Raw genomic sequence first — 23,504 nt, 5'->3', positions numbered from 1 at the left:
ATTTAATTGATAGATAATTTCCTATAATTTAATATTATTAAATTATCATTAATACTACCTTTAATTTTTATATCATTTATTATCATTAATATAGAATTTAGATTATCCATTAACCAAATTAATTAATAATATTATTATTATAATTTCCCACCCAGTTTTGCAAATCCTGATTCCCCCTCTCGCCCTCAGCTGCAGGAATTCCCAACAGCTGAATTTGGAATCCCTCAAACACCCCCAGTAACCCCAGAAAACAAGATTTATCCACTTTTGAAAGCTCCTGCAGCCCTCAAAATTAAAAAAAAAATTAATTAGGATCCTCAGATTCATCACATCTGAGTCAATGCAGGTGTTGCAAAGGTCTGATGTAAGCTGGGGTTTGGAACATCTCCAGCAGAGCAGGAAAAATCCATTTCCAGCGCAAAGTTCCTCCCGAATTTGGCAGATTCTCCCAAAATCCTGCAGAGTTTTTTTTTGCCTACGTGCTGTCAGGAAGGTCTGAGAGCCTCGGGGCATTCCAGGCTGCTTTCCAAACCCTCAACTCCCTTCTCCCTGCTGCACTTTGGGAAACATTCCCAGCGTTTTGCCCTGATGGAGAAATTGTGTTTGCTCAGAGCTGCCAGAGGGAAATTTGTGCTGCTGGTTTGGTTTCTCCACCAGGAAAAAAAAAAAATGGGAAAAAAAAAAAGTCAGCAAAGCTTGAAATCCACTTGGGAACAGCTCTGGGTGCTGAAAATGTGAAAGTGGTTTTTAATTAAAAAAAATTAAAAATAAAAATTAAATTTAAAATTAAATTTAATTTTAAAATTATTTTTAATTTAAAATTTAATAAAAAATTTAATAAAAATTTAAAATTAACTTAAAATTAAATTTAATTTAAAAAATTAATGTTTTTAAATTAAAAAATTTAATTAAAATTTTAAATTAAAAAATGTAATCCCTTTAAAAGGGATTAACCCAAAGGTCAGGGAGCCAACACTCCAAACTGGGCTGGAAAAACACCTGGAAAAGATGGGAATGAGGAGGGAATTGGCAGCTGGGAAGTGGGAATTTTCCATCATCGATGATGGGATTTATTCATAAAATAAAAAGGAAGTTTTGAGCCCCACAGTGAGGGGAGGATCAGCCCTGCTGAATGTGAAATTCACAGAAATGACAAAATAAATTACTTTCATGTTGAGTCCAGAAGGAAAAAAAGAGGATTTTCCTTCCAAACCCAACACTGGGAAGGTGCTGAAGTCACATGGGGTTTTCACCAGACAGCCCTTTGCCTTCTCCTTGGATTCAGAGTCTGGAGGTTTTGGGATGAATCCTTGGGATAAATCCCTGGGATGAACCCTTAGGATAAATCCTTGGGATGAACCCTTGGGATGAATCCTTGCGATGAATCCTTGGGATAAATCCCTGGGATAAATCCCTGGGATGAACCCTTAGGATAAATCCTTGGGATAAATCCTTGGGATGAATCCTTGGGATAAATCCCTGGGATGAATCCCTGGGATAAATCCTTGGGATGAATCCTTGGGATGAACCCTTAGGATGAACCCTTGGGATGAATCCTTGGGATAAATGCTTGGGATGAACCCTTAGGATAAATCCTTGGGATAAATCCTCGGGATGAATCCTCGGGATGAATCCTTGGGATGAACCCTTAGGATAAATCCTTGGGATAAATCCTCGGGATGAATCCTTGGGATGAACCCTTGGGATAAATCCCTGGGATGAATCCTTGGGATGAACCCTTGGGATGAATCCTTGGGATAAATCCTTGGGATAAATCCTCGGGATGAACCCTTGGGATAAATGCTTGGGATGAACCCTTAGGATAAATCCCTGGGATGAATCCCTGGGATGAACTCTTGGGATGAATCCCTGGGATAAATCCCTGGGGTGAATCCTTGGGATGAATCCTCGGGATGAATCCTCGGGATGAACCCTTGGGATAAATCCTTGGGATGAATCCTTGGGATAAATCCTTGGGATAAATCCCAGGGATGAATCCTTGGGATAAAACCCTGGGATGAATCCTTGGGATGAATCCTTGGGGTGAATCCTTGGGATAAATCCCTGGGATGAACCCTTAGGATAAATCCCTGGGATAAATCCTTGGGATGAATCCTTGGGATAAATCCTTGGGATAAATCCTTGGGATGAACCTTTAGGATAAATCCTTGGGATAAATCCCTGGGATGAATCCTTGGGATGAACCCTTAGGATAAATCCTTGGGATAAATCCTTGGGATAAATCCTTGAGATAAATCCCTGGGATGGATCCTTGGGATGAATCCCTGGGATGAATCCTTAGGATAAATCCTTGGGATAAATCCTTGGGATGAATCCTTGGGATGAGTCCCTGGGATGAATCCCTGGGATGAACCCTTGGGATAAATCCTTGGGATGAATCCCTGGGATGAACCCTTGGGATAAATCCTTGGGATGAACCCTTGGGATGAATCTTTGGGATGAATCCTTGGGATGAATCCTTGGGATGAACCTTTAGGATAAATCCTTGGGATGAATCCTTGGGATGAACCTTTAGGATAAATCCTTGGGATGAATCCTTGGGATAAATCCCACCCCAGGTGAGTGGTGTGCCGTTCCAGATGTGGAACATCTGCCTGGTGCTCCCTGGGATCAGCATTCCCACATCCCACCTCTAGTGATCCCTGAGCACCCCAGGGCATGTCAGCCAGCTGGGAAAGCTGGAAAAACCCCAAAGCAAACAGGGCTGTTAGGGTTTTTCCAGCCTTAACAACCCCTGGGAATGAGCAGTGGGATTTTGGGATTCCCAAAATCCCCCTGCAGGGATTTTGGGTGCACAGGGAGCAAACTGCTCCTCCAAAACCCCCAAAAAGCTGGGAATCCTCTCCATGATCCTGAAGGATTCATCTCCAACCTCTTCCCAAAAATCCTCTCTGGAACACAACTGAACCCCAGATGTGAAACACCCGAATTCTGATCGAGGAGATTGGGATTTTTCCTCTCCTGATCCCACAGATTTGGGGTTTTTTCTCTTCTTCCCACTCCCCCACCTCATGGATTTTCCAAGCCAGAGGGTGGATTTGGATATTCCAAAGCCCTGGATGGATCTGGGGATCCCATGGTGGGATTTATGGGATCAGAGAAGAGAAACAAAAGAGCTGCTGAGGCGGAGGAGAGGAAAAAAAAATTTTAAAAAATCCCAAAAAATCCCAAACCTCTTGAAAAATGGGAAGCCTGGGAATGCTGGGAGGCACCTGAGGATTTGCCTGTTGTTTTTGCAATTAGTTCTGCAGCTTAGCCAATCCAAATAAGTTGTTCCATCTGTTTCCAGAAGAGCTCTGAGCACTGAGGGAATGGGAAACCCAAGAGCCACTCCAGGGCTGGAGATTCCTGCATTGCCCACTCCAGAACTGGAAATTCCTGCATTTCCCACTCCAGAACTGGAAATTCCTGTATTTCCCACTCCAGAACTTGAGATTCCTGTGTTTCCCACTCCAGAATGCTATATTCCTCTATTTCCCACTCCAAAACTGGATATTCCTCTATTTTCCACTTCCAGGACTGTATATTTCTGTGTTTTCCACTTCCAGCACTCGAGTTTCCTCTATTTTCCACTCCAGAACTGGATATTCCTCCATTTCCCACTCCAGAATTTGAGATTCTTCTATTTTCCACTCCCAGAACTCAAGATTTCTGTATTTCCCACCTGAAAACTTGATATTCCTGTATTTCCCACTCCAGGACTGGATATTCCTGTACTTCCCACTTCCAGCACTTGAGATTCCTGTACTTCCCACTGCAGAACTGGATATTCCTGTATTTCCCACTCCAGAATTTGAGAGTCCTGCATTCCCCACTTCCAGAACTGGAAATTCCTGTATTTCCCACTTCAAAGCTCGATATTCCTCTATTTCCCACTCCAGAACTGGATTTTCCTGTATTTCCCACCCCAGAACTCAAGATTCCTCCATTTCCCACCCCAGAACTCAAAATATCTGCATTTCCCACCCCAGAACTGGATATTCCTCTATTTCCCACTTCCAGCACTCGAGATTCCTCTATTTCCCACTCCAAAACTCAATATTCTTGTATTTCCCACTCCAGAATTCAAGATATCTGCATTTCCCACTCCAGGATTTGAGATTCCTCTATTTCCCACTCCCAGAACTGGATATTCCTTTATTTCCCACTCCCAGAACTCAATATTCCTCTATTTCCCACTCCAAAGTGGATATTCCTCTATTTCCCACTCTGGAATTCAAGATTCCTGTATTTCCCACTTCCAGGACTTGAGATTCCTCAATTTCCCACTCCAAAACTTGATATTCCTCCATTTCCCACCCCAGAACTCAAGATTCCTCCATTTCCCACCCCAGAACTCAAGATATCTGCATTTCCCACTCCAGAACTGGATATTACTCTATTTCCCACTTCCAGCACTTGAGATTCCTGCATTTCCCACTTCCAGGAGTGGATATTCCTGTATTTCCCACTCCAAAACTGGATATTCCTGTATTTCCCACTCCAGAATTTGAGATTCCTGCATTTCCCACTTCCAGAACTCAAGATATCTGCATTTCCCACTCCAGAACTGGATATTCCTCTATTTCCCACTTCCAGAACTCGAGATTCCTCTATTTCTCACTCCAAAACTCAATATTCCTGTATTTCCCACCCCAGAACTGGTAATTCTTGCATTTCCCACTTCCAGGATTTGAGATTCCTGCATTTCCCACTCCCAGAACTGGATATTCCTTCATTTCCCACTCCCAGAACTCAATATTCCTCTATTTCCCACTTCAGAACTGGATATTCCTCTATTTCCCACTTCAAAACTCCAGGTTCCTGTATTTCCCACTCCAAAACTCAAAATTCCTGCATTCCCCACTCCCAGGCTGAGCACTTGGCCATTCCTTTCCCCCCATCTGTCTCCTCCTTGTTGTTTTTTTCACAACATTGAAAAACAAGGTGCAAATAGAATTCCTTGCCCTTGGATTTGGGAGAACATTCCCGAATATTCCAGCTCAGGCTCCATTCAAAGCTCTCCCATCCCATCCCTCTGCCCCAGAGATGCTGACTCAGGCACAAAAAAAAATCCTGGAATTCTACTTTGTGCATCCAAACCTTTTTGTCATCGTTTTTTCTCGGCTTGCTTTGCCAAGGAGGATATAAAAAAAAATGAGCAAAACGGCAAAAAATGAGGAATCATTTCACTCCCTGGAGGGAATGAAACTCCTGATGGCTCCAGCAGACCAGGGGGACATTTTCCAAAAATCCCATTCCCTTCTCCCTCCCTGAGCTGGTTCAGAGCAGGGAATTTTTGATGGAGAAGAAATTCCAGACCCAGATTTGCATCAGCAAATGAAAGAGCAAAAGATCAGAACCAGAACACTGATTTCTCCAGGAAAAAAGTCTGCCAGGAGCTTTTTCCCCAAAAACTCTTTGGGATTGGAATGGTTTCCTCACTGCAGAGGTTTTGTTTCACTCAAAATGCAAAAATTGCTCAGTAATGAGAATCCAGGCAGGAGGAGTTGATCCCTGGTGGAGCAGCTGGGCTGATGGGGAAAACAGAGTCAGCAGGAAAATCGGGAGCAAACAACCCCTAATGGGTACAGCAGAGCCCTGAAATCCTAAAATCCTCCTCTGCAGGGCTGTGGAGATGTGGGGAGAGTGTGGAGAGTGATCCCACAAGGAAAACTCTGGGAGAAAGGGAGAGCTGGGGTTAAACCATGGGAAAAAAGGGAAAAAAGCTGGGATGGAAAGGGATTTGGGATCAGGGGAATGGGGTGGAATTGAAATAGGGTGGGGATGGATGGGATTTGGGGAAGGAATTCCTGGCTGGGATGGAATTCCCAGAGAAGTTGTGGATCCTTGGGAGTGTCCAGGGAGCACCCTGGGCTAGCAGAAGATATCCCTAAATAAATAGGATTTATATAACTAATCTAAAACTAGAAGGTAACCCTAAATAAATAGGATTTATAGAACCAATCTAAAACTAGAAGGTAACCCTAAATAAATAGGATTTATAGAACCAATCTAAAACTAGAAGGTAACCCTAAATAAATAGGATTTATAGAACCAATCTAAAACTAGAAGGTAACCCTAAATAAATAGGATTTATAGAACCAATCTAAAACTAGAAGGTAACCCTAAATAAATAGGATTTATAGAACCAATCTAAAACTAGAAGGTAACCCTAAATAAATAGGATTTCTAGAACCAATCTAAAACTAGAAGCTATCCCTGGTGTGACACTAAACAGGATTTAAATCCCCTAAACAGGATTTCAATCCCTTCCCACCCCAAACCATCCCAAAATCCCACAATCCCAGCTGGGAACTCCATCACCCCACAACACAACCAGCCCCAAAAACCGGGGAAAATCCCCCAAAACTTCCCCCCAGAGCCACGTTTGCCTCTCTCCCCACCATCCCCTCCCATCCAGCCCCAGAGCTGCTCCTCTCCTCTCCTCTCCTCTCCTCTCCTCTCCTCTCCTCTCCTCTCCTCTCCTCTCCTCTCCTCTCCTCTCCTCTCCTCTCCTCTCCTCTCCCTCTCCTCTCCTCTCCTCTCCTCTCCTCTCCTCTCCTCTCCTCTCCTCTCCTCTCCTCTCCTCTCCTCTCACACAAAGCCCTGGCAGAAGCTCCAGTTTTTTGGGAGTTACAAAACCCCGGGAGAGAGCTGAGGGTTTGTTTGCAGCTCTCACAAAAGCATTCCTGCCTCGGCAGAGTTTGCACATCTCGCTTTTGTTTCCACCCTCTGGAGCGAGTTGTTCCCCAGACCCAACGGCAAAATCCAACCCAACTTTGGGAATATTTGATTTCTCCTCTTGCAACGTTTTCTGTCTGGCAGAATGATGTCCAGATTGGTTTATTTGGGGTTTTTTTGGGTCTTTCTCTGTGCCCAAATCCATTTTATTTCCCTTTGGAAAGGCTCTGAGGATGCTCGGGACTAATTTGGGTTTTTTTTGGTCTTTCTCTGTGCCCAAATCCAATTTATTTCCCTTGGAAAGGCTCTGAGGATGCTCTGGACTTATTTGGGTTTTTTGGGGTCTTTCTCTGTGCCCAAATCGATTTTAGTTCCCTTGGAAAGGCTCTGAGGATGCTCTGAATTTATTTGGGGTTTTTTGGGTCTTTCTCAGTGCCCAAATCCATTTTATTTCCCTTGGAAAGGCTCTGAGGATGCTCTGGACTTATTTGGGTTTTTTTTTGGGTCTTCCTCAGTGCCCAAATCCATTTTATTTCCCTTGGAAAGGCTCTGAGGATGCTCTGGATTTATTTGGGGTTTTTTGGGTCTTTCTCAGTGCCCAAACCCATTTTAATTACCTTTGGAAAGGCTCTGAGGATGCTCTGGATTTATTTGGGGTTTTTTTGGGTCTTTCTCCGTGCCCAAATCCATTTTATTTCCCTTGGAAAGGCTCTGAGGATGCTCGGGAGTCACTCCAAGGGGAGGATGTGATTCCTAGAAATCCCAGCCGCTGCCCTGCTGCTGAATCAGCTGCAGCTCGGATTTCGCTCTGCTCTGTCCCTGCAGCTCCCAGCTGCACTTCTCTGATATCCACTCCAATCCTCTTCCCTTCCCCAAGCCTCACCCTGCAAGAAAATCTCTTTATCTCAATGTTTTTCCCTCTCAGCAGAGCTCCAGGATTTCCCAGCTTCCAAGCAATAGGAATTAAGGCTGAAAGTTGGAAAATAAATTGAGTTTTTTCCCCTTCAATCCAGAGCACCACACAGAAATCTTTCCACAGGGAATTCAAGAAAATCTCTTTATCTCAATCTTTTTCCCTCTCAGCAGAGCTCCAGGATTTCCCAGCTTCCAAACATCAGGAATTAAGGCTGAAACTTGGAAAATAAATTGGGTTTTTATCTCTGATCCAGAACACAACACAGAAATCTTTCCATATCTGGAAGTTCATCCCAGAGAGTTTTTCCCTCCCAGTAGAGCTCCAGGATTTCTTTGCTTCCTCTGCTTTTCATAATTCCATCAGGAATTAAGGCTGAAACTTGGTAAATAAATTGGTTTTTTCCCCTTCAATCCAGAGCACAACACAGAAATCTTTCTACATCTGGAAGTTCATCCCAGAGAGTTTTCCCTCTCAGCAGAGCTCCAGGATTTCCCAGCTTCCAAGCAATAGGAATTAAGGCTGAAAGTTGGAAAATAAATTGGTTTTTTCCCCTTCAATCCAGAGCACAACACAGAAATATCTCCAAATATGTGAGCAAATTCCCTGGGACTTTTCGCTCGCAGCAGAGCTCCAGGAATTCTCAGCTTCTAAATATCAGCAATTGAGGCTGAAACTTGGAAAATAAATTGGGTTTTTTCCCCTTCAATCCAGAACACAACACAGAAATCTTTCCACAGGGAATTCCCTGGGAAGTTCATCCCAGAGATTTTTCCCTCCCAGTAGAGCTCCAGGATTTCTCTGCTCCCTCTCCTTTTCTTAATTCCATCAGAAGTAAAAACTTGGAAAATAAATTGGGTTTTTCCCCTTCAATCCAGAACACAACACAGAAATCTTTCTACATCTGGAAGTTCATCCCAGAGACCTTTCCCTCTCAGCAGAGCTCCAGGAATTCTCAGCTTCCAAACATCAGGAATTAAGGTTGAAACTTGGAAAATAAATTGGGGTTTTATCTCTGATCCAGAACACAACACAGAAATATTTCCATATCTGGAAGTTCATCCCAGAGATGTTTTCCCTCTCAGCAGAGCTCCAGGATTTCTCTGCTTCCTCTGCTTTTCTTAATTCCATCAGGAATTAAGGCTGAAACTTGGTAAATAAATTGGTTTTTTCCCCTTCAATCCAGAACACAACACAGAAATCTTTCTACATCTGGAAGTTCATCCCAGAGAGTTTTCTCTCACAGCAGAGCTCCAGGAATTCTCAGCTTCCAAACATCAGGAATTGAGGCTGAAAGTTGGAAAATAAATTGAGTTTTTTCCCCTTCAATCCAGAGCACCACACAGAAATCTTTCCACAGGGAATTCAAGAAAATCTCTTTATCTCAACCTTTTTCCCTCTCAGCAGAGCTCCAGGATTTCTCAGCTTCCAAACATCAACAATTAAGGCTGAAACTTGGAAAATAAATTGGGTTTTTATCTCTGATCCAGAACACAACACAGAAATCTTTCTACATCTGTAAGTTCATCCCAGAGAGTTTTTCCCTCTCAGCAGAGCTCCAGGATTTCTTTGCTTCCTCTGCTTTTCGTAATTCCATCAGCAATTAAGGCTGAAACTTGGAAAATAAATTGTTTTTTTCCCCTTCAATCCAGAACACAACACAGAAATCTTTCTACATCTGGAAGTTCATCCCAGAGAGTTTTCTCTCACAACAGAGCTCCAGGATTTCTCAGTTTCTGAACATCAGGAATTGAGGCTGAAACTTGGAAAATAAATTGAGTTTTTCCCCTTCAATCCAGAGCACCACACAGAAATCTTTCCACAGGGAATTCCCTGGGAAATTCATCCCAGAGACTTTTTTCCTTCTCAACAGAGCTCCAGGAATTCTCACCTTCCAATCATCAGGAATTAAGGATGAAACTTGGAAAATAAATTGTTTTTTTTCCCCTTCAATCCAGAACACAACACAGAAATCTGTCCACATCTGGAAGTTCATCCCAGAGACTTTTTTTCTCTCAACAGAACCCCAAGATTTCTCACCTTCCAAACATCAGGAATTAAGGCTGAAACTTGGAAAATAAATTGTTTTTTTTCCCCTTCAATCCAGAACACAACACAGAAATCTTTCCACAGGGAATTCCCTGGGAAATTCATCCCAGAGACTTTTTTCCTTCTCAACAGAGCTCCAGGAATTCTCACCTTCCAATCATCAACAATTAAGGCTGAAACTTGGAAAATAAATTGGGTTTTTTCCCCTTCAATCCAGAGCACAACACAGAAATCTTTCCACAGGGAATTCAAGAAAATCTCTTTATCTCAACCTTTTTCGCTCACAACAGAGCTCCAGGAATTCTCAGCAATTAAGGCTGAAATTTGGAATATAAATTGTTTTTTTTTTTTTTCTTCAATCCAGAACACAACACAGAAATATTTCCACATCTGGAAGTTCATCCCAGAGAGTTTTTCCCTCTCAACAGAGCTCCAGGATTTCCCTGCTTTTCTTAATTCCATCAGCAATTAAGGCTGAAACTTGGAAAATAAATTGTTTTTTTTCCCATCAATCCAGAGCACCACACAGAAATCTTTCCACAGGGAATTCCCTGGGAAATTCATCCCAGAGACTTTTTTCCTTCTCAACAGAGCTCCAGGAATTCTCACCTTCCAATCATCAGGAATTAAGGATGAAACTTGGAAAATAAATTGTTTTTTTTCCCTTCAATCCAGAGCACCACACAGAAATCTGTCTACATCTGGAATTTCATCCCAGAGGCATTTTTTCTCTCAACAGAACCCCAAGATTTCTCACCTTCCAAACATCAGGAATTAAGGCTGAAACTTGGAAAATAAATTGTTTTTTTTCCCCTTCAATCCAGAGCACAACACAGAAATCTTTCCACAGGGAATTCCCTGGGAAGTTCATCCCAGAGGCACCTTAAATCCTCCCTTTCCCCCAAAATCAGCTCCCAGCTCTCTCCCAGGGCTCATTCCCAGCCCTGTTCCCTTCCAGAATATTTCCCTGGCAATATTCCCTGCCAGCAGCCAGCCAGGGCAGAACCAGAATTAATCCAATTAAATCTCTGCTAATCACCTCCTGGCTCATTAAACTCACCAATCACCACCTCCTCCCCCAAACCTTCCCACTCTGTCCTCAGGAGGAGTTCAATATTTGAACAGAAATGAAAAATTTTCCATCCCCAAACTCCTCCTGAGTCCCTGATGTGTCCCAAGTTATCACAAGGCAGCTGCTGAGGCATTTAAACAATTTAAATTCCCAGAAATAAAACACTCTGAGTTACCCCAAAATCACCTGAATTCAGATTTGCCTGGAGTGAAGGGTTTAAATCCTTTAAATTCCCAGAATTAAAACATGCTGAGTTACCCCAAAATCACCTTAATTCCTATTTTCCTGGAGTGAAGGATTTCCCTTTAAATTCCCAGAAATAAAACACTCTGAGTTACCCCAAAATCACCTTAATTCAGATTTACCTGGAACGAATTTTCCTGGAATTTTCCTGGAATTTCCCTTTAAATTCCCAGAAATAAAACATCCTGAATTACCCCAAAATCACCTTAATTCATATTTTCCTGCACTGAAAGATTTCCCTTTAAATGCCCAGAAATAAAACATTTAAACAATTTAAATTCCCAGATATAAAACATGCTGAATTACCCCAAAATCACCTTAATTCATATTTTCCTGGAGTGAAGGATTTCCCTTTAAATTCCCAGAAATAAAACACTCTGAGTTACCCCAAAATCACCTTAATTCATATTTTCCTGGAGTAAAGGATTTCCCTTTAAATTCCCAGAAATAAAACACTCTGGGTTACCCCAAAATCATCTTAATTATTATTTTCCTGGAATGAATTTTCCTGGAATTTCCCTTTAAATTCCCAGAAATAAAACATGCTGAATTACCCCAAAATCACCTTAATTCAGATTTTCCTGGAGGGAAGAGGTGCTGAAGAATTCCCAAGTCCCCAGAATAGCAGAATTTGGGGTTAGAGAATTAATTTGGGCTTAATTAGAGAATTAATTTGGGCCAATTAATTAGAGAATTAACTTGGGCCAATTAATTAGAGAATTAACTAGGGTTTGGGCTTTGGGTCAGAGAATTCAATGTTTACAGCAAGAGGGAAATCAAAGTTTGTTATCACAACAAACAGGCAGAAAACCACTAATTAATCTAATCTTAATTATTTATAATAAATAAATAGATAAAAATAAATTAATTAAAGACATCTAATTAAACCCTGAGGGCTGCAGGACACAGAGATGGGGTGAGGGTGAGCTGGGTGAGAAATTCCCACTGATCCCATTGTTTTTATGGCAAAAAAATGGGAAAAAAGGGAGATTTCTTGGTGACAAATTCCCTCAGATCCCACTGATTTTATGGCAAAAAAATGGGAAAAAAGGGAGATTTCACTGGTGAAAAATTCCTACAGATTCCATGGCAAAAAACTGGAAAAAAGGGAGATTTCCCTGGTGACAAATTCCCACAGATCCCACTGATTTTATGGCTAAAAAATGGGGAAAAAGGGAGATTTCCCTGGTGAAAAATTCCCACTGATCCCATTGATTCCATGGCAAAAACATGAAAAAAAAGGGAAATTTCCCTGCTGAAAAATTCCCTCAGATCCCACTGATTCCACGGGAAAAAACTGGGAAAAAGGGAGATTTCCCTGGTGACAAAATCCCACAGATCCCATTGATTCCATGGCAAAAAAGTGAAAAAAAAAGGAATATTTCTCTGGTGAAAAATTCTGACAGATCCCACTGATTCCATGGCAAAAAAAATGGGAAAAATGGAGATTTCCCTGGTGAAAAATTCCCTCAGATCCCACCAATTTTATGGCAAAAAAATGGGAAAAAAGGGAGATTTCCTTGGAAAAAATTTCCCACAGATCCCATGGTAAAAACTGGGAAAAAAGGAATATTTTCCTGGGTGAGAAATTCTGACAGATCCCACTGATTCCATGGCAAAAAGCTGGGAAAAAGGGAGATTTCCCTGGTGAAAATTTCCTACAGATTCCATGGCAAAAAACCTGGAAAAAAGATATTTCCCTGGTGAAAAATTCCCACTGATTCTGTGGCAAAAAACTGGAAAAAAGAGAGACTTCCCTGGTGACAAATTCCCACTGATCCCATTGTTTTTATGGCCAAAAACTGGGAAAAAGGAGATTTCCCTGGTGACAAATTCCCACTGATCCCATTGATTCCATGGCAAAAAAGTGAAAAAAAAGGAATATTTCTCTGATGAAAAATTCTGACAGATCCCACTGATTCCACGGCAAAAAAATGGGAAAAATGGAGATTTCCCTGGTGAAAAATTCCCACTGATCCCACTGATTCCATGGCAAAAAACTGCAAAAAAAAGGAGATTTTTTTTTCCTGGTTTGGTCTGAAAATTCCCAAGGTCTGGTTTGACTGAAAAACCCTAAGCAGGACTTGCAGAACCTTTTAAAATTGTTAAAAAACCTGGAATTCAGCAGAATCATGGAACGCTCAGTGTTGGAAAGGAGTTTAATCCCCATTTTGGGCAGCAGGGAGATCTCCCAGAAATTCACCCTGGAATTTTAGCAAAGCTCTGCTTTCCCATTTTCCCCACCAAACCCATCCTTGGGCATTTCCAGGGATGGCTAAATCCACTTTTTTTTTTTAAACACAACCCAAATTTTGCAGCTGCTGGGCTTTAAAATGAGAATTTTCTGCTCCCAGGGGGGAAATAAAAGTCAGAAATAGCAGCAGAGGCTGTCTGGCCAAAGCCCTGGGCTGGCCCAGGTAGTAAATCTATTTATGAACCTCAGAAAGCTGCAGAAATTCGAATTTAAAAACCCCAGAAATTCGATATATTTAGAGCTCTGGACTATTTAAGGCCTTGTGGGTGCAGACAGGGCAGGGAGGTGGATGGTAAATATTATTTTAAGGATGTTTTGGGGAGTAAAATTCAATAAAATCCCTCTGGTGAATGGATTGAGGTAGGAATTAGTCATTTTTTGGGGATGTTTTGGGGAGTAAAATTCAATAAAATCCCTCTGGTTTGTGGTTTTAGGGGAAATATTAAGGTACGAATCAGACATTTTTTGAGGATGTTTTGGGGAATAAAATTCAGTAAAATCCCTCTGGTGAATGGATTGAGGGGAAATATTGAGGTAGGAATTAGTAATTTTTAAGGATGTTTTGGGGAGTAAATTCAATAAGATCTGTCTGGTTTGTGGTTTTAGGGGAAATATTAAAGAAAATGTTTTGGAAATAAAATCCCTCTGGTTGGTGGATTTAGGGGAAATATTAAGAAAATTAGATTTTAAGGATGTTTTGGGAAGTGCATGAAATAAAATCCTCTGGTTGGAAAATTTAGGGGAAAAAAGGAGGAAAATCAGATAAGGATGTGAATGAAACAAAAATCACTGGAATTCTTTTATGAACTGTGTTTTGGTACCTACAGTAAAATCCCACTGAATCCACTGGTTCTGTAGAAAATCCACTGGATCCACTTTCTGCTGTTTTATAAAATCCACTGCTGATGTTTTATTAAAACCCACAACCACCAACCCACTGGTTGGTGGATTTAGGGGAAATACTAAGAAATTACTCATTTTTAGGGATTTGGGGAGTCCACTAGAAAAATCACTCTGGTTTCTGGATTTAGTGGAAATACCCAACTAGGAATCACACTAGAGTTCTGCTCAGTGCATGAAATAAAATCCTTCTGGTGGGAAAATTCCTGGTGGGAAAAAAGGGATGGAAAAGCTCAGGGATGGGAAGAGATGTGACCTGAGCCTCAGAACATGAGCTGGAATTGCTTTGTCCCAATGAAAATCCCATTGGGATCACTCTGGTTTTGCTTTATCCTACCGAAAATCCCACTGGAATTGCACTGGTTCTGCTCTGTCCCAATGAAAATCCTACTGGGATCACACTGGTTCTGCTCTGTCCTATTGAAAATCCCACTGGAATTGCTCTGTCCAGCTGGGAATCCCACTGGGATCACACTGGTTTTGCTCTATCCTACTGAAAATCCCACTGGGATCACCCTGGTTCTGCTCTGTCCCGATAAGAATCCCACTGGGATCACTCTGGTTCTGCTCTGTCCTACTGAAAATCCCACTGGGATCACACTGGTTCTGCTCTGTCCTACTGAAAATCCCACTGGGATCACACTGGTTCTGCTCTATCCTATTGAAAATACCACTGGTTCTGCTCTGTCCTATTGAAAATCCCACTGGGATCGCACTGGTTCTGCTCTGTCCCAGTGAAAATCCCACTGGAATTGCTCTGTCCAGCTGGGAATCCCACTGGGATCACACTGGTTTTGCTCTGTTTTATTGAAAATCCCAATGGGATCACCCAGGTTCTGCTCTATCCTATTGAAAATCCCACTGGGATCGCACTGGTTCTGCTCCATCCTACTAAAATCCTACTGGGATCACACTGGTTCTGCTCAGTCTCACTGAAAATCCCACTGGGATCACACTGTTTTTTCTCTGTCCCAATGAAAATCCCACTGGGATCACCCTGGTTTCCCTCTGTCAGTCCAAAACCGACGGAAACTGCTGCCCAGAGCAGCTCCGAGGAAATTCCAGCCCCTTCACCCCTCATTCCAGAGGGAAAACATCACTGGGATGAGCTCAGCAGCTCTCACAGGGTGATGTTTCCCCTGGTGAATTCCAGGAACGACCTGAGGAATTCCCAAAAGTCCCAAATTCGCCTTCACAGGAGGTTTTGGACACCCCAGGCTGGATTTGGGGTCACCCTGCTCCCCATTTTTGCCTCCAGCCACATCCTGCTGGCTAAAACCAGGAGGAGAGAGAAGGATGAAGGGAAAAATAAAGGATAAAAGGATGAAAGAGAAGGAAAACGGAGAGGGGAAGGAGCTGAAACATTCGACAGCCTCTTGTGAGGCTGCAGGATGGAATCCCAAATATTCCAACTCATCCCCTCCAGCCCCAGTCCTGCTGCTAGGAGAGCAGCAGGGAAAGAGCCCCAGGGGTTTGTAGGGAAAGAGCCCCACATTCCCATTCTGTAGGGAAAGAGCCCCTCATTCCTATTTTATAGGGAAAGAGCCCCTCATTCCCAGGGATTTACAGGGAAAGAGCCCCTCATTCCCATGTTATGGGGAAAGAGCCCCTCAATCCCAGGGATTTTATAGGGAAAGAGCTCCTCAATCCCAGGGATTTTATAGGGAAAGAGCTCCTCATTCCCATTTTATAGGGAAAGAGCCCCTCATTCCCAGGGATTTATAGGGAAACAGCCCCTCAATCCCATTTTATAGGGAAAGAGCTCCTCAATCCCATTTTATAGGGAAAGAGCCCCTCATTCCCAGAGATTTTATAGGGAAAGAGCCCCTCATTCCCAGGGATTTTGTAGGGAAAGAGCCCCTCATTCCCAGGGATTTATAGGGAAAGAGCCCCTCATTCCCATTTTATAGGGAGAGAGCCCCTCAATCCCAGGGTTTTCTAAGGAAAGAGCTCCTCATTCCCAGGGATTTTGTAGGGAAAGAGGGAAAATCAGCTGGAACTGGGGAGTGGAAGCAGCAGTGGGAAGTTGTTTGTGAAATTTGGGGAAAAACAGAATCCCAGGATGATTTTGGGTGGGAAAGGAGTTTAAAGTCACTCAGTGCCACTGCAGGGACACCTTTCCTGTCCCAGGGTGCTCCAAACTGGCCTTGGACACTTCCAGAGCAGCAGCCATTCCTGATTATCCCACAATTCCTAATTATCCAACAATTCCCAATTATGGAAAAATTCTTGATTATCCAACAATTCCTGATTATCCAACAATTCCCAATTATCCACCTTCCAGAACAGCAGCCATTCCTGATTATCCCACAATTCACAACTATCCCACAATTCCCGATTATCCAGCTTCCAAAACAGCAGCATTCCCGATTATCCCACAGTCCCCAATTATCCCCCAATTCCTGATTATCCACCTTCTGGAGCAGCAGTCATTCCGGATTATCCAATAATTCTTGATTATCCAACAATTCCCGATTATCCGCCTTCCAGAGCAGCAGCCATTCTCAATTATCCAAAAATTCCCGATTATCCCACAATTCCCAATTATCCACCTTCCAGAGCAGCAGCCATTCCTGATTATCCAAAAATTCCCAGATATCCAACAATTCCCAATTATCCCACAATTCCCAGTTATCCCACCATTCCTGATTATCCACCTCCCAGAGCAGCAGCCATTCCCAATTATCCCACAATTCACAATTAGCCCACAATTCCCAATTATCCAACAATTCCTGATTATCGACCTCCCAGAGCAGCAGCCATTCCCAATTATCCAAAAATTCCCAATTACCCAACAATTCCTGATTATCCAACAATTCCCGATTATTGACCTCCCAGAGCAGCAGCCATTCCCGATTATCCAACAATTCCCTATTACCCAACAATTCCCAATTATCCCACAATCCCCAATTATCCCACAATTCTTGATTATCCACCTCCCAGAGCAGCAGCCATTCCCAATTATCCCACAATTCCCAATTACCCAACAATTCCCAATTATCCAGCCATTCCAGATAATTCAGCAATTCCCAATTACCCAACAATTTCCGATTATCCACCTCCCAGAGCAGCAGCCATTCCGGATTATCCAAAAATTCCCGATTATCCAACAATTCCCGATTATCCACCTTCCAGAGCAGCAGCCATTCCTGATTATCCAACAATTCCTAATTATCCCACAATTCCTGATTATCCACCTTCCAGAGCAGCAGCCATTCCCAATTATCCAAAAATTCCCAGATATCCAATTCCCAATTATCCAACAATTCCCGATTATCCAAAATTTCCTGATTATCCACCTTCTGGAGCAGCAGCCATTCCCAATTATCCAAAAATTCCCGATTATCCAACAATTCCTGATTATCCCACAATTCCCGATTATCCAACAACTCCCAATTATCCAACAATTCCCGATTATCCAACAACTCCCAATTATACCACAATTCTTGATTATCCAGCTTCCAGTGCAGCAGCCATTCTCGATTACCCAAAAATTCCCAATTACCCAAAAATTCCCAATTACCCAAAAATTCCTGATTATCCAACAATTCCCAATTATCCCCCAATCCCCAATTTTCCCCCTCCAGAGCAGCAGCCCTCCCCGCTGCCCCAGCCAGCCCCACTCCTCCATCCCCGGCGCTGAGCTCACGGAAAAGCTCTCCACATCTCCATGATTCATTCCTGCAGCAGCTCAGGGCTGAGCTGACCTCAGTCTAGACTGAGGCAGAGCTTTTTCCAGGTGTTTTGAGGATTCAGAGGAGCCAAACCCACCCAAAATTCCTCCTCGTTCCCGGGGCAACAAGGGAGCCTTTGATGGGATGATCCCTGCTGGCCAGGGAGGAGAGGGAAGGAATTGAATCCCTCACATCCTGCACCTTCCCTGGAATGCTGAGCGCTGCCTCATCCATTTCGGGAGCAAATCCAAGGATTCAGCCCTGGAAACCACACTGGGATGGGCAGCACGTCCTGCCAGCTCTGGGGAATGGTGCCTGCAGCGAATTTTTCCCATAAAAATCCAATTTTTCCCATGAAAAACAATTTTTCCCCATAAAAAAACCCATCTTTCCCATGAATTCTGGCTGAGAGCAGCCTGGGAATTGAGACTGAAAAATCCAGGGAAAGGGAGATGCAGCCTGAGCAGCACAAACTTCCCAACCTGAGGGGTTGAGGAAAGGAATTGAATCCCTCACATCCTGCACCTTCCCTGGAATGCTGAGCGCTGCCTGCTCATCCATTTCGGGAGCAAATCCAAGGATTCAGCCCTGGAAACCACACTGGGATGGGCAGCACGTCCTGCCAGCTCTGGGGAATGGTTCCTGCAGGGAATTTTTCCCATAAAAAAACAATTTTTCCCATAAAAACCCAAATTTTTCCCATAAAAAACAATTTTTCCCATAAAAAACCCCAATTTTTCCCATAAAAAACCCAATTTTTTTCCCATACAAAACCCAATTTTTCCCATAAAAAACAACTTTTCCCATAAAAAACCCCAATTTTTCCCACAAAAAACCATTTTCCCATAAAAACCAATTTTTCCCCTAAAAACCCAATTTTTCCCCACAAATTCTGGCAGAACTGAGACACTGAAAAATCCAGGGAAAGGGAGATGCAGCCTGAGCAGCACAAACTCCCCAACCTGCAGATTTGAAGGCAAAAATCCCTTTTTTTTTCCCCTCTGAAGATCTCACCCCAGATCCCTCCAGCCCAGCATTCCCTAACCCTTTATCCTGCAGAAATCCCTCTGGGATGAGGCTGAACCCTCTGGTTGTGTCATTTCCCCAAATCTCAGGCTGACCCCACGACTTCCCTTCCTCCCTCCCAGCCCTTATCCCACATTCCCACAAATATTTCCAGGATTTCGTCACGATTTTTCCAGCATTGCTCATCCCAACTGTCCAAAAATGGCTTTGTGTCTTCCCTAGAAATTCAGGATTCACAGGGAGGCAGCAGGGGAGGGAAAACTCAGGACTTTTGGCCATTTGACCAGCGAAATCTGGAGGTTCTGTGCATGTTTTGCCTCTCTAAATTCATTCTTTGGAATAGTAAAAGAACAGATTTCCATTTGGAAAAATCGATTGTGGAACTGGAATAGTTTATATTAAAAAAATAAAATAAAATAAACCTCAGACTGTTTCAAACTCTTATGATCGATCTGATGTTCTGCAATTGAAACCTGAATTTTGCATCTCCCAACGGGTTTGTTTTAACCCCAGAGATGGGATCAGTATGGGATAAATTGATCAATTATGGCATTCCCAGAAATCCCTGCCTCAGGATGCTCCAAAGGAGTATTTTTCCCTGTTTACCTCAATTTGATCGATCAGGAAATTGTGAAATTTATAATTTACAGCATTCCCAGCCACCCCTGTCTGAAGCAGCATTTCCCCCTCATTTACCTCAATTTGATCAATCAGGGAATTGTGAAATTTAAAATTCACAACATTCCCAGCCATCCCTTCACCAGGAAACTCCAGAGCAGCATTTTTCCCATTTACCTCAACTCGATCAATCAGGAAATTATGAAATTTATAATGTACAACATTCCCAACCTTCCCTGCCCCATGAGCCTCCAGAACATCATTTTCCCATTTACCTCGATCTGATTAATGAGGGAATTATCAAATCTGAACCCAGGGATTCTCTTTTAACCCCAGAGCTGGGATAAACATGAGATAAATTTATCACTTATGGCATTCCCAGAAATCCCTGTCCCAGGAGGTTTTGGAGCAGAGTTTTTTCCTCATTTACCTCAATTTGATCAATCAGGGAATTATGAAATTTGTAATTTATAACATTCCCAGCCACCCCTGTCCCAGGAAACTCCAGAGCAACATTTTTCCCATTTACCTCAATTTGATCAATCAGGGAATTGCAAAATTTATGATTTACAACATTCCCAGCCACCCCTGTCTCAGCAGACTCTAGAGCAGCATTTTCCCATTTACCTCAATTTGATTGATGAGGGAATTGTGAAATTTATCAGTTACACCATTCCCAGCCTTCCCTACCCCAGGAGCCTCCAGAACAGTATTTTTCCCTGTTTACCTCAATTTGATTAATCAGGAAATTGTAAAATTTATAATTCACAGCATTCCCAGCCACCCCTGTCGGAAGCAGCATTTTCCCCTCATTTACCTCGATTTGATCGATAAAGGAATTGTGGAATTTATGATTTACAACATTCCCAGCCTTCCCTGCCCCACGAGCCTCCAGAACATCATTTTCCCATTTACCTCGATCTGATTAATGAGGGAATTATCAAATCTGAACCCAGGGATTCTCTTTTAACCCCAGAGCTCAGATAAACATGAGATAAATTGATCACTTATGGCATTCCCAGAAATCCCTGTCCCAAGAGGTTTTGGAGCAGAGTTTTTTCCTCATTTACCTCAATTTGATCAATCAGGAAATTATGAAATTTGTAATTTATAATATTCCCAGCCACCCCTGTCACAGGAAACTCCAGAGCAACATTTTCCCCTCATTTACCTCAATTTGATCAATCAGGGAATTATGAAATTTATAATTTATAACATTCCCAGCCTTCCCTGCCCCAGAAAGCTCCAGAACATCATTTTCCCCATTTACCTCAATTTAATCATACAGGGAATTGTGAAATTTCTCAGTTATAGCATTCCCAACCTTCCCCACCCCACAAGCCCCCAGAACATCATTTTCCCCATTTACCTCGATCTGATTGATGAGGGAATTATCAAATCTGAACCCAGGGATCCTCTTCTCACTGCACACAACTCCCACATCCTCGCTGTGCTTGCAGTCGCTCACTCCCCAGCCGTTGGAGCTGCAGGCAGCCAGGCTGCTCTCCTTGCCCGTGCAGTGCACGTTGTCCAGCCAGATCTTCCCTGGAACGGCAAGAAAAACACAGCTGATCCTCTTTTATTATATTCCATACTTGGAGCTGGGAAAGCTGCTCTTGTATCGCAGCTCTTGAGAAAGAAACACTTCAACACCATCAGGTAGGTTAAAATTAGGGATTTTTGGGAGCTGGAAAATCCCCTTACCTTCCCCTTTCCCGTATTTTGATCCAGGCAGCCAGGACTCCACATATCCCAGCTCCCGAGAAAGCAACACCCCAACACCATGAATTAAACCGAAATTAGGGATTTTTGGGAGCTGGAAAATCCCCTTACCTTCCCCTTTCCCATACTTGGAGCTGGGCAGCCAGGACACAGCCTGCACATATCCCAGCTCCCAAGAAAGAAACACCCCAACACCATGAATTAGACTGAACTTATTGGGATTATTGGGATCCCCAAGATGCTCTTACCTTCTGCTTTCCCATACTTGGATCCAGCCAACCTCCAGGTATCCCAGCTCCCGAGAAAGCAACACCCCAACACCACCAATTAGATTAAATTTACAGATTTTTGGGAGCTGGAAAATCCCCTTACCTTCCCCTTTCCCATATTTTGATCCAGGCAGCCAGGACACAGCCTCCAGGTATCCCAGCTCACCCCAACGCCATCAATTAGACTGAATCAATTAGATTAGAATCAATAGGGACTTTTGAGCTCTGAACAATGCCCTTACCTTCCTCTTTCCCGTACTTGGATCCAGGCAGCCAGGACACAGCGTCCATATATCCCAGCTCCCGAGAAAGCAACACCCCAACACCATGAATTAGATTAGAATTAGGGATTTTTGGGATGTGGACAATGCCCTTACCTTCCCCTTTCCCATACTTGGATCTGGGCAGCCAGGACACAGCCTGCACATATCCCAAATCCCGAGAAAGCAACACCCCAACACCATGAATTAGACTGAAATTAGGGATTTTTGGGAGCTGGAAAGATCCTCTCCACACTTTTCCAAGATCTTCTTACCTTCCCCTTTCCCATACTTGGACCCGGGCAGCCAGGACACAGCCTCCAGGTATCCCAACTCCCAAGAAAGCAACACCCCAACACCATCAATTAGACTGAAATTAGGGATTTTTGGGCTCTGAACAATGCCCTTACCTTCCCCTTTCCCATATTTGGAGCTGGGCAGCCAGGACACAGTGTCCACATATCCCAGCTCCCAAGAAAGCAACACCCCAACACCATGAATTAGATTAAAATTAGGGATTATTGGGATCTGAAAAAGCCCCCCAAGACCCCCTTACCCATACTTGGACCCTGGCAGCCAGGACACAGCCTCCAGGTATCCCAGCTCACCCCAACACCATGAATTACATTAAATTTACGGATTTTTGGGATCTGGAGAACCCCCTTACCTTCCCCTTTCCCATACTTGGACCCGGGCAGCCAGGACACAGCCTCCATGTATCCCAGCTCCCGAGAAAGCAACACCCCAACTCCATCAATTAGATTAAAATTAGGGATTTTTGGGATCTGAAAAAGCCCCCCAGGATGTCCTTACCTTCCCCTTTCCCGTACTTGGACCTGGGCAGCCAGGACACAGCCTCCGTGTATCCCAGCTCACCCCAAAACCACCAATTACACAGAAATTAGGGATTTTTAGGATCTGGAGAACCCCCTTACCTTCCCCTTTCCCATATTTGGATCCAGGCAGCCAGGACACAGCCTCCAGGTACCCCAGCTCCCAAGAAAGAAACACCCCAACACCATCAATTAGACTGAAATTAAGGATTTTTGGGCTCTGGAGAACCCCCTTACCCCCCCCCACACCCCACCAACACACCCACAACCCAACCCCAAACAACACCCCAACACCACAAAACAAAAACCACAACCCACCCCCCCCCACACCCCACCAACACACCCCCACCCCAACACCACCAATTACATTAAATTTATGGATTTTTGGGATCTGGAGAACCCCCTTACCTTCCCCTTTCCCGTACTTGGACCCGGGCAGCCAGGACACAGCCTCCGTGTACCCCAGCTCGCGGCACACGACGTTCGCGGCGTGGATGGAGAAGTCATCGTCGCACACTGTGCCCCACTCTCCGCCATAAAACACCTCCACCCTGCCCTCGTTGTGCTTCCTCTTCTGCCCCGCCAGCCGCAGCTGGATTTTGGGCACATCTGGGGCTCTGGGGGGCGGCTGGAACACCTGGGGGGGTGGCTCGGGGTAGCCAGGCAGGTAGGGCCAGTGGTCATCCTGGGCACAGGCCAGCCAGCACAGCAGCAGCAGCAGGAGGAGGATGAAGTGGTTGGAGGGAAAAATTTGGGATTTTCCCATTGCCTGTGATGGAGATCGGAGCAGCCTGAGAGAGGAGAGGAGCTGGGGGTGTGCTGGAAGGGAAGGAAGAGTTGGGTTAAATATGGTATTATATCATATTATATTAATAGATATATTGTATTAAGGGTTGGGTTAAATATTTTATTATATTAATACATATATTGTATTAAGAGTTGGGTTAAATATTGTATTTTATTATATTATATTAATATATATATTGT

General features: G+C 43.5%; 1 protein-coding gene across 1 annotated transcript in view; it reads right to left on the bottom strand.

Annotated features, from left to right (window-relative positions):
- Positions 1–23,202, bottom strand: part of LOC146421812 (lysyl oxidase homolog 2-like) — a gene marked incomplete at both ends in the record, with an annotated part of 40,667 nt that extends 17,465 nt beyond the window's left edge. Inside the window, 4 exons of the mRNA XM_085047042.1 lie at positions 20,803–20,978; positions 21,528–21,585; positions 22,498–22,520; positions 22,926–23,202. Coding sequence (XP_084903168.1) covers positions 20,803–20,978; positions 21,528–21,585; positions 22,498–22,520; positions 22,926–23,202 — 534 coding nt within the window. The remainder of the gene's footprint in view (positions 1–20,802; positions 20,979–21,527; positions 21,586–22,497; positions 22,521–22,925) is intronic.
- Between the last annotated feature and the right edge of the window lie 302 nt (positions 23,203–23,504).

The sequence above is a fragment of the Lichenostomus cassidix genome, unplaced genomic scaffold, assembly GCF_008360975.1.
Source record: "Lichenostomus cassidix isolate B80296 unplaced genomic scaffold, HeHo_3.0 HiC_scaffold_828, whole genome shotgun sequence".
NCBI classification, from domain to species: domain Eukaryota; kingdom Metazoa; phylum Chordata; class Aves; order Passeriformes; family Meliphagidae; genus Lichenostomus; species Lichenostomus cassidix.
This window is presented reverse-complemented; position numbering and strand designations above follow the sequence as displayed.